Below are 12925 nucleotides of genomic sequence, written 5' to 3' on the forward strand. Positions count from 1 at the left end.
TATAACTATGTGCCAATTTATCATTTAGAGTCACTGATAACTTCATGTGAGGGAGTCACTTTCTTGTTTTCATAATTTTAGTTTGATGTAGTGGCGAGGAGAATCTTAGGAAAAAAAGTACATTTATGCTAATGCATGCCAATAAATTGCTTCATTTCAGGGTGGGAATGTTTTGTGTTGCATACCTGATAAGGACATAAACGTTTTAAAACAAAATAAAAGGTCAGTTAATTAAGACAAGGTCTTATTCTCATGTTGTAGTACCGAGCATTCCTGAATAAACACTGACTTAGGAGAAGCAGATGAGGGCAGCTGATCTAGAATTCGGACTACTTGGAATTCCTTTTTCTTCTAAGTATTAAGATAGTGAAAAGTTTGATTTAAAAAAAAAAAAATCTATACCCCTTATCCTAGAACCCTGAAGCCTAAAGTGTTAAATGTTAGATGAAGAAGCTGTTCAAGTTAGCTATCACAGTTCCCATGCTTGCTTGGACTAGTTAGGGCTTCTGGTTTTATTTCGGGATTCCCTCAGGGAAAGGGCCCGTGCTCTGTCCCCAGGAACTGCGAGAAGGCCCAGCACAGCTCTGCCAACTTGACTTGCAGACCAGGGGGAGCACGAGGGCTGGGCGGATGGCAGTGGGTGAGGGGCCTTCCTGTTGTCTCAGGGCTGCTGCTGTCTAGGGCAGTGACACTGCTTGGATTACGAGGGCTTCACTCCCAGGATTTGATGTCCTAAGGGACGTGGAGTACAATAAAACGGTGTGTGTCCGTCAAGGGAAGCATCACTGGAGTAAGGCCTGGCCTTGTAATTTGTTTGATGTAAAATAAAACACAGTATAGAAACTAGAAGATATTTATGTTAAGACAACATGAAAAAATATGTATATCATAGCAAAAATTTACAAAGATAACATGTTATGAGCTCATAATTTTGAAACAGTATGACAATAAGTATAAATAGATGTATAAATAACATGTACTAAATATAATACATTGTTATTTAAAAACTTTAATAAATGAACATGCTAAATTCAATGTTAAAATAAAATTTTTATTCAATTAATTAACATTAAACTACAGGCCAATTTACTATTTTAGAAGTAACATAAAATTCATCATGCATTTCAGTTGTCTAAAAATACTCATCTAGTTCCAATATGCTATAACTTGGTACTAGACTCCATTTTAATGTTGCGCATGTGTAATAACAGGAAGTGGCACGCAGACCTTTCCACAGAGAGCGCTGGCTACGGGGAAAGTGCGGAGGGCAGCGCTCACAGAAGTGACTTCAGCCCTGTCACCCTCTCCTTTTACGGCCATCAGTATTGTTGAGGAAATAATCTACATACGCATTATTTTGAGTGGAAATTTTTATGTAAGTATGGTTTAAAATAGAATTAGGCCAGTATAAATTAAAAACAAAGATGAAAATTTTACAAAACTGTGTTACTACTGGGGGTTGAATCCAGAAAATGACGAACCATAGCTCAGACCTTTTAAATTTTATTTATTTTACTTGTTAACATTTTGAGATAGCTCTCACTGAATTTTCCAGGCTGGCCTCCAACTTGCCCTGGCCTTGATGGTACTTTGGCCACCACCCCCACTGAGAAAAATACAATTTAGCAGAAGTCTGCATTTCCTAGCAAAGATGCTAACTTTGATGGAATCAAAGCAGCTATGACCATCAAAGAGAAAATTTTTCTTTTCTTCTGTAATTCACCCATTTTAATCACTACACATACTTCATTACACTACAGAATAAGGAAGGTATAAAATAAGATGTTTTGAAAATGTTTTGTCCTTAGTTTCTGTAAAATACAAGGTATAGAAAGTTGGAATGGAAATGTGTTAATACTTCACCCCAATTTCGGTGAGAATTGGTGAGAATTTAATTAATTAATTAATTATTTCTTTATTTTTTGTGGCCAGCTCAACCCTCCCTGGGGGTGTCGGGGATCGAACTTTGGTCCCTGCACGTTGCCTAAGCAGGCACTTTAGACCTCTGAGGTATCTCGCCAGCTCCAATTAATTTAGAAATATACTATTATTCAAGTTTCTTTGAAAATTTAACCTATAACACATTTGAAAACATTTACATTTGAACCATGGCTTATGAATTCTACTTTAAATCACTTAAACTAATATTAGGATTTTACCTTTGAAGATATGATACCAATTATAGACACACTGAGAATAAATTTCTAATTTTAATTGAACTTTTTGGAATTCATCCAGAGTTTAAAATACATATGGGATTAAATATGTCAAAGTAATTATTCTCTTGGAGATGGCCAATATTTTTTAACAATAAAGTATCAACATTTTGCTCTAGTTGTCGAGGAAAGGATACAGGTGCTGTTGGGTGGAGTATTGACTGCAACTGATTCAGAGGCCGGACCAGGTAGCTCTGCCTGTCAGTCTCAAAGCAAATAAGGCTGAATGACAGACTGAGTCTGAGGCAGCTAAACATGACTCTCTGGACTCCCTCCCAGCACACAAATATTTTAAAACAGTTTACAGACATAGGTAAGGCAATACCATTCTGATGTTTGCCCACTTTCTATTTCAACTTTTAAGTAGGCTAACATGTAAAAGATAAAGTGACAACAACAGACCTAAAGAAAGCCATTGATATTAGTTGAAGCACTTTTTTTCCCCATTACAGACATCCTCTGTTTTACAGATAACAAATTATGAAGTGAATTCTAATTAGGCTTACTCTATTGAGTGCCATAGACATAGAATGTGGGTTGTTTTTTTGGTTTTTTTCTTTTTTTTTCTTTTTTTTTTTTTTTTGTATTTTAAATTCATTTTTGCTTTGTTGGGGCCATCATTAATATCCTAGTTACTCTCTCTAGTTGTCACATTTGGGAAGCTTCTAGAGAGGAAAATATTTAATTGTGTAAGTATGTAAGGACTTACATTTTTATTTTTGAAAGAATTTTAATGTATAGAAAATAGTAGCAAATAATGGAAATTATAGTCTTTAAGACTTAAAATTTTGAGAACCAGAAACTATATTACTAGTAAAATATTACAGAATTGAAAAACTTTTAAGATATCTTGGAATACTTAAATGAGAAGCCCACACCCAAATATCAACAAAAATAAACAGAATAAAAATTTCAGCCTCATTTCTAGTTTCCGTAGTTTGGGAGATCTACATGTACTCGTACCTACACACATCAGTACAGACACAAAAGAAAACCAGAAAGGAGCCAGCTGGAAGCAGCTACTTGTTTCTTAACAGCCACATGAACATAACCCTTTCTCTGCCCTGGCAGCAACGGGTGGATGTGAAGTCAGCCACATGGCCACTGGAATGTAGGGTAGCACATGGAAGGATATTAGACATGTTCTGAGTAATAATCGTGGGTTGATCATATGCCTACTTAACTTCCTTAACATAGGCTCTCCTTGAGGGTGAAAATCTCAGGTAAATTTTATGTATTTCTCCACCCCATTGATGATAGTTTCAGTTCTAGACACAAGCACAAAATACCACTCATTCTTTTTTTGTACCAACCACTAATAAAAGGGCAAGCATCTAAGAAATGCAAGCAGAGTTAGACCATATCTGCCCATTTTTATTTTAAAAGTAAGAAGACGTGATGGGGACAGCTGACCTGCTCTCTCCTTCCCCTCTCCTGCCAGTTGTGTGTCCGGCTGGTGTCCAACCCATGTCCAATTTCAGGCAAAACTGCACCCTATGACAGTGGGTTCAGAAGCTTCCCAAGAAACACGCCCTGCATACATCGAAGCCACTTATCTCAAGGATGTCTTTAATGACACTAACTGACAGCAGAGCTGTCCAATCTGAGCCGTAAATAATTACAGCAGGGACTGGTATAAACTGTGTTTGAGAAAACACCCATGTGAACAACGACCTCTGGGAAGCTTCCGTGAGCTCACGTGAGGAAATGGCCCTCTAGTGAATTAGGGAAAGCCACTGGCAAATACCTGCACGCGCGTGACTCTGAGGGCAAGTTGGCAACACAGAAAGCCCCGCGCAAGCTGCATCACGTTAGCTGCCAGGAGGGTCTGGAAAGTCTAACATGCTTAGCTGACGCTTTCTGTCCTCTACCCACGGAAGCTCTGCAGTACACAAGGCTCTCCAGGGAGAATTCCCGCCGGGCTGAGAGCGGCCCCGCCAGAGCAAAAACGAAGACAGACACGTGCATGTAGTTAAAACCTTCACTGCCGCATCACTTGCATCTGCTGGAATGAGGCCACAACATGCAACTGCCTAAGTCATGGCCTCCGTGTCGGCATCTCTTCATATTCTCTGCAGACGCTATCCAGACACTATCCAGTGGGTACAAAGAAGAGCATAACGGTCATTATGTGCAGCACCTGAAAATGGAAGATTAAAGCTTTGCAAAAGAACACATAAGAAATTAGGTTGTGAAAATGCAGCGAACCCTGCAGCTCACGTTTAGTTCACTGTTACACTACACAGAGACTGAGGGCTCAACTGCTTCACAAATTGGTGTCATCTTAGAAGACTCAAGAAGAGAGCACGCGTTACTGTACAGAGTAAGAGAGCACTTTGCTTACATGTTCATGCCGGGCATCCCGGGGCCACCTAAAGCATTCAGTGGGGGTCTCATTGCACCTCCATAGTTCTGTAATGATAACCAAGGGTCAGACTACCACAAAACAAAAAAACAAAACCAAAGAGGAGGGGGGAAGAAAGGAGAGCAGGTTAATGATTTCCCTACACAACGCCCGGCTGGATGAGGCCAGTGCAATTCATCCTCTGAAGGGTCCACTCTGAATTTTAGCTTCTAGCTTAACAATTACTTTAGTTTATGCCTTTAAAAAATTACATGAATATGGAAGATCACAAGATTGTGTTACATGATTAATATTCAACATATTTTTATTAATTTCCCAACATTGACCCACTAGTGAGTTTTTTCAAATAAAACATTTCATAAATCAAAAATTGTGTTTTTAGAGGAAAAAAGTGTATTCAAAGGGCTTGAAATTGTCAGATTCAGAACCATAATATGAAATCTGAAGAAAATGAACACAAAACAAGTAAACCCAATTCAAGAAAGTTGAACATAAACTCCTTACAAAATCACAATTCAAAAGAAATGCAGGAACACTTACAGATATGCAAAATACATGGAAATTAGTGTGTGCTCCAAACATACATGCATGAATTATATGGCCAAATGAGCTTCATTTAACATCTATTATGTGCAGTCGGAGGATGAAGAACATTTCAGCATTTTAACGTGCATGCCACTTTAGCTTAGCTCAGCGGCCACAAGGGCCGACAGGTGACTCGCACTAAGTCAGGACGCTCTGACACTTGGGGATGCCCACACTTGGCTTTCTGATGCTACACTCCCTCCTACTCTTCTGTGTACTCTTTCTTGCTTTTCTTTGCTGGCTTTTATTTTGCTAATTCTTTGAATGTTTCTTCCCTCCCAGTTCTACCGTGTTCTTTTAAATAAATCCATGCATTTATGCAATCTTATCCGGCACTATTCACACATTAGGAATCCAAACCTTTCTGCTTTATTATGGAACTTTGCTGAGCTCCCAGACATCTCACATGTGGAAGGTCACAGAACTCGGTTCCACTGGACACGGCCTCCCTGGCAACATTCCTGACAAAAGACCCAGTGTTGTCTCCTCCAGAAAATCCCTTCCCCACAGGAGTGTGGCCCAGGACACTCTAGAGCTCCTTCATGTTTCTTCCTTTTCTTCAGGCTCTGCATTCAGCTGGACAGCAGTCTCCCACTTCCACCTGAGAAGAGCTCTCGAAAGAGTGCTTCGGCACTCAGCTCTGCAGATCCTGGGCCTGCTGCTCTACCTCGCCTCTCGCTCCTCCTCCATTCTCGGTACTCCTGAGAGGCTACCCTCCTGCAGCTCTCCGGACCAGCCCCCAGCCAAGGAGTCTGAGCTCCAGCAGTGTGGCTGTGGTCACTCCCAGCTTGGCCCTAGCTGTCTTCTCTGCCCTCATCTCCAGTTTCCATCTTTGTTCTCTTCCCAACAGCATTCTCTGGCCTACTGGGTTTCTGCAAGTTCAGAAGCACACAGTATGCTTTCATCCTCATGCAACTCATCTTCCTTGGCTTTTCTTTCATAGTAGATGCCAAGATGACAAGGACATAAAGCAACAGGAAAAGGTCTATTAACCCCAGAAAGACCCACTACGTGGAATCTCTTAGCTGCGTGCTACTCTCACTTGCTTTTACTTTAAGGAAGTCTTATTCAATCCTGCGTAGGCCCCAAGGGACGCAGGGGTGCTTCCATCCACACGGAGCCAATGGCCAAAAGGATGGCTACTCCCCTTACTTTCTGGATCACGCATGGTGATGCCAGCAGTACTAGCAAGGGCTTCTGGGATGAGTGCTCCTCACTGCAATCGAAACAGGAGCGGCAAATTAAACCAGAAGTCTTTCCGAAGAACATCCTCCCTTACTTTTTAGTCTCAGAAGACCTGTGTTTTATCTTATCAAGGAAGACACTGCTCTTCTTTACAGCTTTGGACACAGAAATGTATCGCTTTGAATCTCTGCCCGATAGCTCTGAGTCTCCCAGCCCTCTTTTCTTTATGTGTGATCTTCGGCCAGTGTTTTTTCCCAGCGACCACTCAATTTTAGTGTCCTTATCTACAAAGTGATACTATTATCTTCCTGATAGAAGGACAAAATATAAAACATCTATCACACTGCTTGTCCTTTTGGTTAACACTGTAGCTGCCAAGCCTCTCCTACCCTTGCTAATGTGCCTTAAGCGAGTCCCCTTCACCTTGGCTTCCAAGGAGCCCTCAACATGAACAGATTTCCTTGCTCATGTAGTGACGCTGTGGCTGTTTCGTGAAGAGCACATCCATGTCCTTTCTACACCTCTGCTACGGTGAGGCAGCTCACACCGACCTGCGCATCCTGCCAAGGCTCAGCATCTTGACGACAGGGTATTTATGTTGTGCATCTTTACATACTTAATGCTCAAGTACAATGTTTGGCTCATAGTAGGACTTCAGTAAATGACTGCCTAGTTAAACTGACTTGTCAGTCAACAAGAGATTGTTCAAAGCAGTACATACTTGATAGATTTAGAAAACATTTTCATTTTGTGAATCATCTAAAGCAAAAAGAAATTAGGGAGAAAAGAAAGAATAACAACTGCTTTCCAGCAAAGGCAGACTGGGAAGAGCTAACTTAGAGCCACTGCGTTTGGAAGGCGATGGCACTGCGCAAGCCGTCTGGTCTACGCTCGCTTCCAGTGCAGCATTCCTGAAGAACGGCGGTGTGGGCTCTGCTTAGAAGGGCTATAAAATGTCTTTCCATGATTGGGCAGTTTAATTTCTAGGAAGTTTTTCTTGTACTGCACTGAATTCTAATACCATGTTAAATGTGAAAACAGAAAATCCATTACTAGGTGAAAGGCATTTGCAGATAAAAGAAGCGCCTCTCACGTATGTCGTCATTTCCCTACTTGTCTGTCCTGACTATCTGATGTAGAAATCCTACTTGCATGTAACTTTTCAATTTTTATTTTTACGAATCCATGAATGTAGTGCACATGGTCATATTCATTGTGGGGTCCTGCAGCCTGTGCACAACACATCGTAATTCTTTATCCTTCAGATCTCTGATGGAACTGGAAATATACACGTGTACCAAATTTTTCTGTAAATCACCTGACACCTTGCTGAGTTTACAAACCCAGGCTAGCTACGGGTATCTATTAAAGCCAGCAGAAAAATGATTGCAAGAATGTCATCAGGCCTTTTATCTTGATCACACAGATTCTTTTCTTTTCCATTCGGAGGATACTGATATCAATTTAAGGTCATGTACTTTTACTATATCAGTTCTGGAGCTAAGTAGCTAATTAATTTTTTTACCCCACTGGGGATATGGGGGAGACTTTGATCTCTTCATTTATGTGGGAAAGTGCTAATCACACACCTGCTGTATTCCACATGTGCACTTTGCCTACATCAGCATGATTCAAAAATCAAGTATGTGCCTTTGTTTGGGACTTCGGTTGTTCTATCAGCTAGCTACTGCTTCCCTTCACCACACTGATTGTAAGCTAAAAAACAGCCTTACAGAAGCAGTGCCTATGAAAAGAGAGGAGAACACTGTGCCTGCGCGAAGGCCAGAGACAGTGCGCTGGGGTTTCTGCCACGGAACGGGGGTGCCACGGGAGACCTTGCCCTTGGGACCTGTGTGCAGCCAGAGGTCTGCTGTGCGAGCTGAGCCCTTTCCAAGGGACACAGCCGACCTTTCCTGCAGACGCCACAGCTCACAGGGCATGTGTTCCACGTGGCTGGGAAGTGTGTATGTCACAAGATTCCCTCACTTCCAATGACTTCGCTTTGCTTGCTACTATACCCACCACTCACACGAAAGCCTCCTGTTTTCATTTAAGTGTTATACGTTCTATGTATAAGTGATTTTCTTTAGCCTTTTTTACTTTGCATACGTTGAGTTAAAAAATGTACTAAAGGTATTTCTTGTCTCTAAAGTGAATTCATACTAGAGCACTTCATTTTTCTCATATTGTATGGAAGTAGATAGCAAGGGTAACACTACTCTAAGCGGAACAAATAAACTATTCCCTCTGAGTTTGAAAACGTAAGAAAATATTTAATACAATAAACTTAAAACTCACCAGTTACAGATTACAACTGAGAGGATTTTTATCATCTGCTTTAATTTACTTATGACATAGATTCGTAGAATAAAAGCATAGTACTAGTACGCTTTTTACTTCATTTTCAAATGAGATTTAAATGTTCACATTGCTTACACAAGCACGGGTTACCTCTTCAAACATTGCAAAACCGACTCACAAAACAGCCTCTTGTTTTTAAAGTAGAAACATTAATACTAGTAATATTTTGAGATTAATAAAACCCTAAAGAGCTAAAAAGAACCAAGTGAACTAAATGAAAAATGATAAATTATAAGCATACTTTTTACGTGTACTTTAATTGTATCTACTATCTTTAGGGAAAAAGAAAACACCTTTTAAATTTTGCACAGCCACGTTGGTGGTGGCGGAGTTTACTGAAGACTGAAAGTCCATTTAGAAATGAGGCCTTCTGTGGATCTGATAAATCCCACGTGCTGTGGACTGCCTAATGATAGCTGGTTAACGAAGACCACCCTTCCTAATATGAACAGAAAGGGCAAATCTGTAGACACTAAATGAGGGTTTTATAAGATCTTAAAGAATTACACAGAGGAGAACAGTTAGGGTGGTCACACATTTGTATAGTGAGTTTCTCCTGTGACATAGCATCTCCGAGAAACCCGGTCATACGTGTCTCTGCTGAGTCTGTATTATGTATGTGGCTTAGAAGAAGCTCCTAGATCTATGTCACACCATTTGGCTGTTAGGTTCTTAAATTTTTTACCCCACTTGGGAGACAATAAAAAATCAATTTAGTTCTTTAAAAGTAATTACATGAAACAAATTACCAAAATAGTCACTAACAAATTCTTATTCATGCAAGCTTTAAGACACACTAACTTCTTACTCAGAATGTAAAAAATTTAAAATTTTGGATTCTGGATTCATTTTCTTTAAAGTACAATGTAATAAAATTAATTCCTACCTTAAATTTTTTAAGAGACAAGACAATGTTTTAGCTAAACAAATGATATCCTGGAATAGCATGCTCAAAACATTATCACGAGTTAGGCCAGGTTTAGCCTCAATGTTTTCTTTTGGGGAAATGCTGACAGTAAAAGGCGGGTTACATGCGACGGCTGGCGCAGCAGCAGCACGAGCCTCAGTCAGAAAGCCACATTTTTAATCTTCAGTTCTAAATCGTTCTCTATTGCTTTCCTAGTTTAGGAAGAAATACGGTTGCATGGAATAAATTTTCAATAGTATTTTTAAAAAGATTTATAGAAATATATTCTATGCTCATTCTACTTAATATTTTCAATTAACTGGTTTTATTTAACTGAACCACTTCATTAACACTGCTAACAAAACGTGTAATAGTTATCTATGCTATACTAAAATGTAGTTTTATAGTTTTCACAAATAAACTAAAGCAAATATGATGGTAATTTGTTAAGAGTTCGTTAATTTGCAAATGTTGCAAATACTATATTTTCAGAATCCTAACAATGTATATCAAAACTGCGCGGGGGCGGGAGGGGGGGCGCACGCGCAACGGGCTGGGCCAGACCTACAGCTACGCAGGCGGACCCCGCGCTCAGGCCCGCGCATGCGCAGACTGCAGCGCACCCTACAGGTAGCAGCGCGCGCTCGCTCGCAGAGGCCGGCCGCTTTGAAGGCTCACCTGCGGTCCCAAGGGCACCATCCCTCGCGGGGGAGTCATTCTCTGCATCGGCCCAGCCATATTCGGGTGTCCTGCAAGGGATAAGCACATAAGCCTGGCACAGAGTGTAGGGGGGCCGGTTCCCCTCCCCGACCTACAACCCCCCCCCCACCTGGGCAGTTTCCTTCTCCCCGCCCCCCCGTGGGCCCCGCCCTCTCGGTGGGCCCGCGCCCCCTCCCCTCTGTAGGCTCTGCGCAGGCGCACTACGGGCGCGCCCCTTGCTCCTTGGAGGATACAGAGAGCAGTGCCCCTGGCCGCGGGGCTCGCGTCACCCGCAGGAGGGGCACGGGAGACCCCAGGGCTGGAGGAGCCCGCTTGGTAGAAGTCATACGCAGAGTTTTAGCAGTGACTAGTTAAAACACGGAGCTTGGGACGCTCGCGCGGTCCGCCTCTGCACGCCCCGAGCACCCTGCGGCGTGCACCCTCCGCCGGCGGAGCCTGCAGCCTGCTCCTCTCCGGGGCGGCGGCAGGTCGAGCCCCGCGCAGGCTCCCGCTCCCCAGGGAGCCGCGGCGCGCGCGGGCGGGCGGTCACCTTGCTGTCGCGTGGGGTCCATGCCGCTGGCGAGCAGGGGCTGGCTTCCCGGGACGCCGCCGAGCGCCTGCGGGTCGCAGAAGAGAGAAGCAGACCGTGAGTAGGCGGGACGGGCCGCGACCAGAGGCAACCAGCAGCGTCTCAAGATTCCTGCATTTCACGTTGATTTATACATTTTACAGTTCTGTATGCTTCGCATAATTTCTTGGGCTTTCAAAAAGATTCTTTGCCTAACTTGGTGGCAGATAAAGTATTTTTGGGAAAAAAGTCCACACAAAACATTGGAATTTCTTCCTCAAGTCAAATTTGCTAAGGATGCTGAAATAACTGACTTTGCCTCTTAAAAATGAATCTTGAAAAAAAAGTATTTCACTCTTTCGATGGCCAAGAGATCAATGAATATTTTTTACACTTTTTTCTAAGAAACTAGAAAAATGTTATCAATGGAGTTCAAACCACTTGGCGGCCGTATGGAGAAAGGGAACCAGCACTGAAGAGATGGCTGTGGCCGGCCGAGGCTTGGCTTTGTGGGCTCCAGACAGAGCCACCCGCGGCACAGCGTGAGGCGCCCAGAGCTGGGTTAGGGGACGCCACCCGCCGCGCCCACGACCATCTGCGCACGCGCACGCACATCCCAAGAAGTAGTGGTGAGTCTTACGAGGATTCACTAACGAAAGGAGCAAAGTCTTACCTAGTGACATATTTCAATAGATGCTTAATGGTGATGCCGTGGACACCCAGATCAGTCAGTTTCCTTAATTGTTGTCACTTTGGATGCCGCAGAAAGTGTAATTCCTCAAAGCAGTTTTAGAATTTTTTGGCCCCGGGATCATGTGAACTAGGCCACTGAGCCCAAGCCCCACCTCCGTAAGTCTACCTGCTCCAAGCACACGAGTGCCTGTTCCTGGAGTTCTCTTCTCTGGAGCTCACACACACTTACGTGGCCATCCTTGCTCACTTGTGTCAGTTTGGGGTCACTTTCCACCTAACCGTTTTCCCTAAAGCCCCAGTCCTCCTTATATATGTTTACATTTAAAAATAAATTTCAAGCCTACAGAAAAATGCAGGAAAAGTAAGTACAGAGAAGCCTCATATACCTGACTCACCTCTCCCAGCAATTACTATTTCACAGCCGCCTCAGCGGCCTTTCTTCCCCACCTTGGTCTTCTCCACCCAGGAGGAAGGAGGAGCCTATTATAAATCTGAACTACTCTGGGTGAGCTGCAGGCGCAGTCCGTGCCTCGGGCTCCACTCCCTCCGTGGGGAGCTCTCCCACACCACCTGCAACGTTTCCAACACAACATCGACACAATTTGAGTTTCGCTGCTTCTCCAGCAATCCTTCCTTTTTGGTTTTGGTATCAGAATGTCATGGAATGTATGTTGCATTCAGTCCTCACACAGTTCTGAGTGTTCCCTTCTGTGTCTCTTATTTACTGTGCCTTCACCAGCTTTGTAGCAAAGAAGCCTTGTGTTGCGGAGGATGACTCTGATGTCTCCCGCCTGGGTGCAGACCGCACTGCAGCCGAACACCCAGCCCTGACTGGGTGCTGTCCTCCAGGGCCCACCCCCAGGGACGCCTGCTCCTCAGACCACTCAGTGGGTACCACTCCACTGTGCTGCTATTTGCTGGTTCTACGTGGAGAGCTCGCTCTGTCACTGATGACATTTATTCCAGCTATTCTTCGACTTTAAAGCATATTCCTCACCACTCTTTTATCTGCCATGGCCATGGCCTCTTTCTCACTTGCTCTTGGATTTTTTATTCAATGGGTTGTAATCTGTTGACCTTATTTATTTCAACATGAAAATCATTCCAGGCCTGGTGAGTGGGCAGACCTCAAGCTAGCTCATGGTCTTTTTCACATATCCTAATCATTTCCGAAACATTTTTCTTCTTCTCTTCCACCATAAAATCTCCCAGGTTCACTCACACTTTTTCTGGCCCAGCCCTGGAAGCAGCTCTTTCTCAGGAGGACTTGGATTCCTTCCAGGACAGCCCTGAGGCACCAAGACCTGTGCATCGGAGCCTCCTGCACTGCTTGGGAACTCAGTAAG

At 43.1% G+C, this 12925-nt stretch overlaps 1 protein-coding gene across 1 annotated transcript in view; it reads right to left on the reverse strand.

The window, feature by feature from the left end:
• The window catches only part of Ssbp2 (single stranded DNA binding protein 2), a 182578-nt gene that overhangs the window by 43078 nt on the left and 126575 nt on the right, over positions 1 to 12925 (reverse strand). Inside the window, exons 7-9 of the mRNA XM_023700977.1 lie at positions 10869 to 10935; positions 10298 to 10368; positions 4561 to 4628 (exon numbers count right to left, since the gene is read on the reverse strand). Of these exons, the coding sequence (XP_023556745.1) occupies positions 4561 to 4628; positions 10298 to 10368; positions 10869 to 10935 (206 nt within the window). The remainder of the gene's footprint in view (positions 1 to 4560; positions 4629 to 10297; positions 10369 to 10868; positions 10936 to 12925) is intronic.

This window comes from Octodon degus, unplaced genomic scaffold, assembly GCF_000260255.1.
Source record: "Octodon degus isolate 3935 unplaced genomic scaffold, OctDeg1.0 scaffold00129, whole genome shotgun sequence".
Classification (NCBI taxonomy): domain Eukaryota; kingdom Metazoa; phylum Chordata; class Mammalia; order Rodentia; family Octodontidae; genus Octodon; species Octodon degus.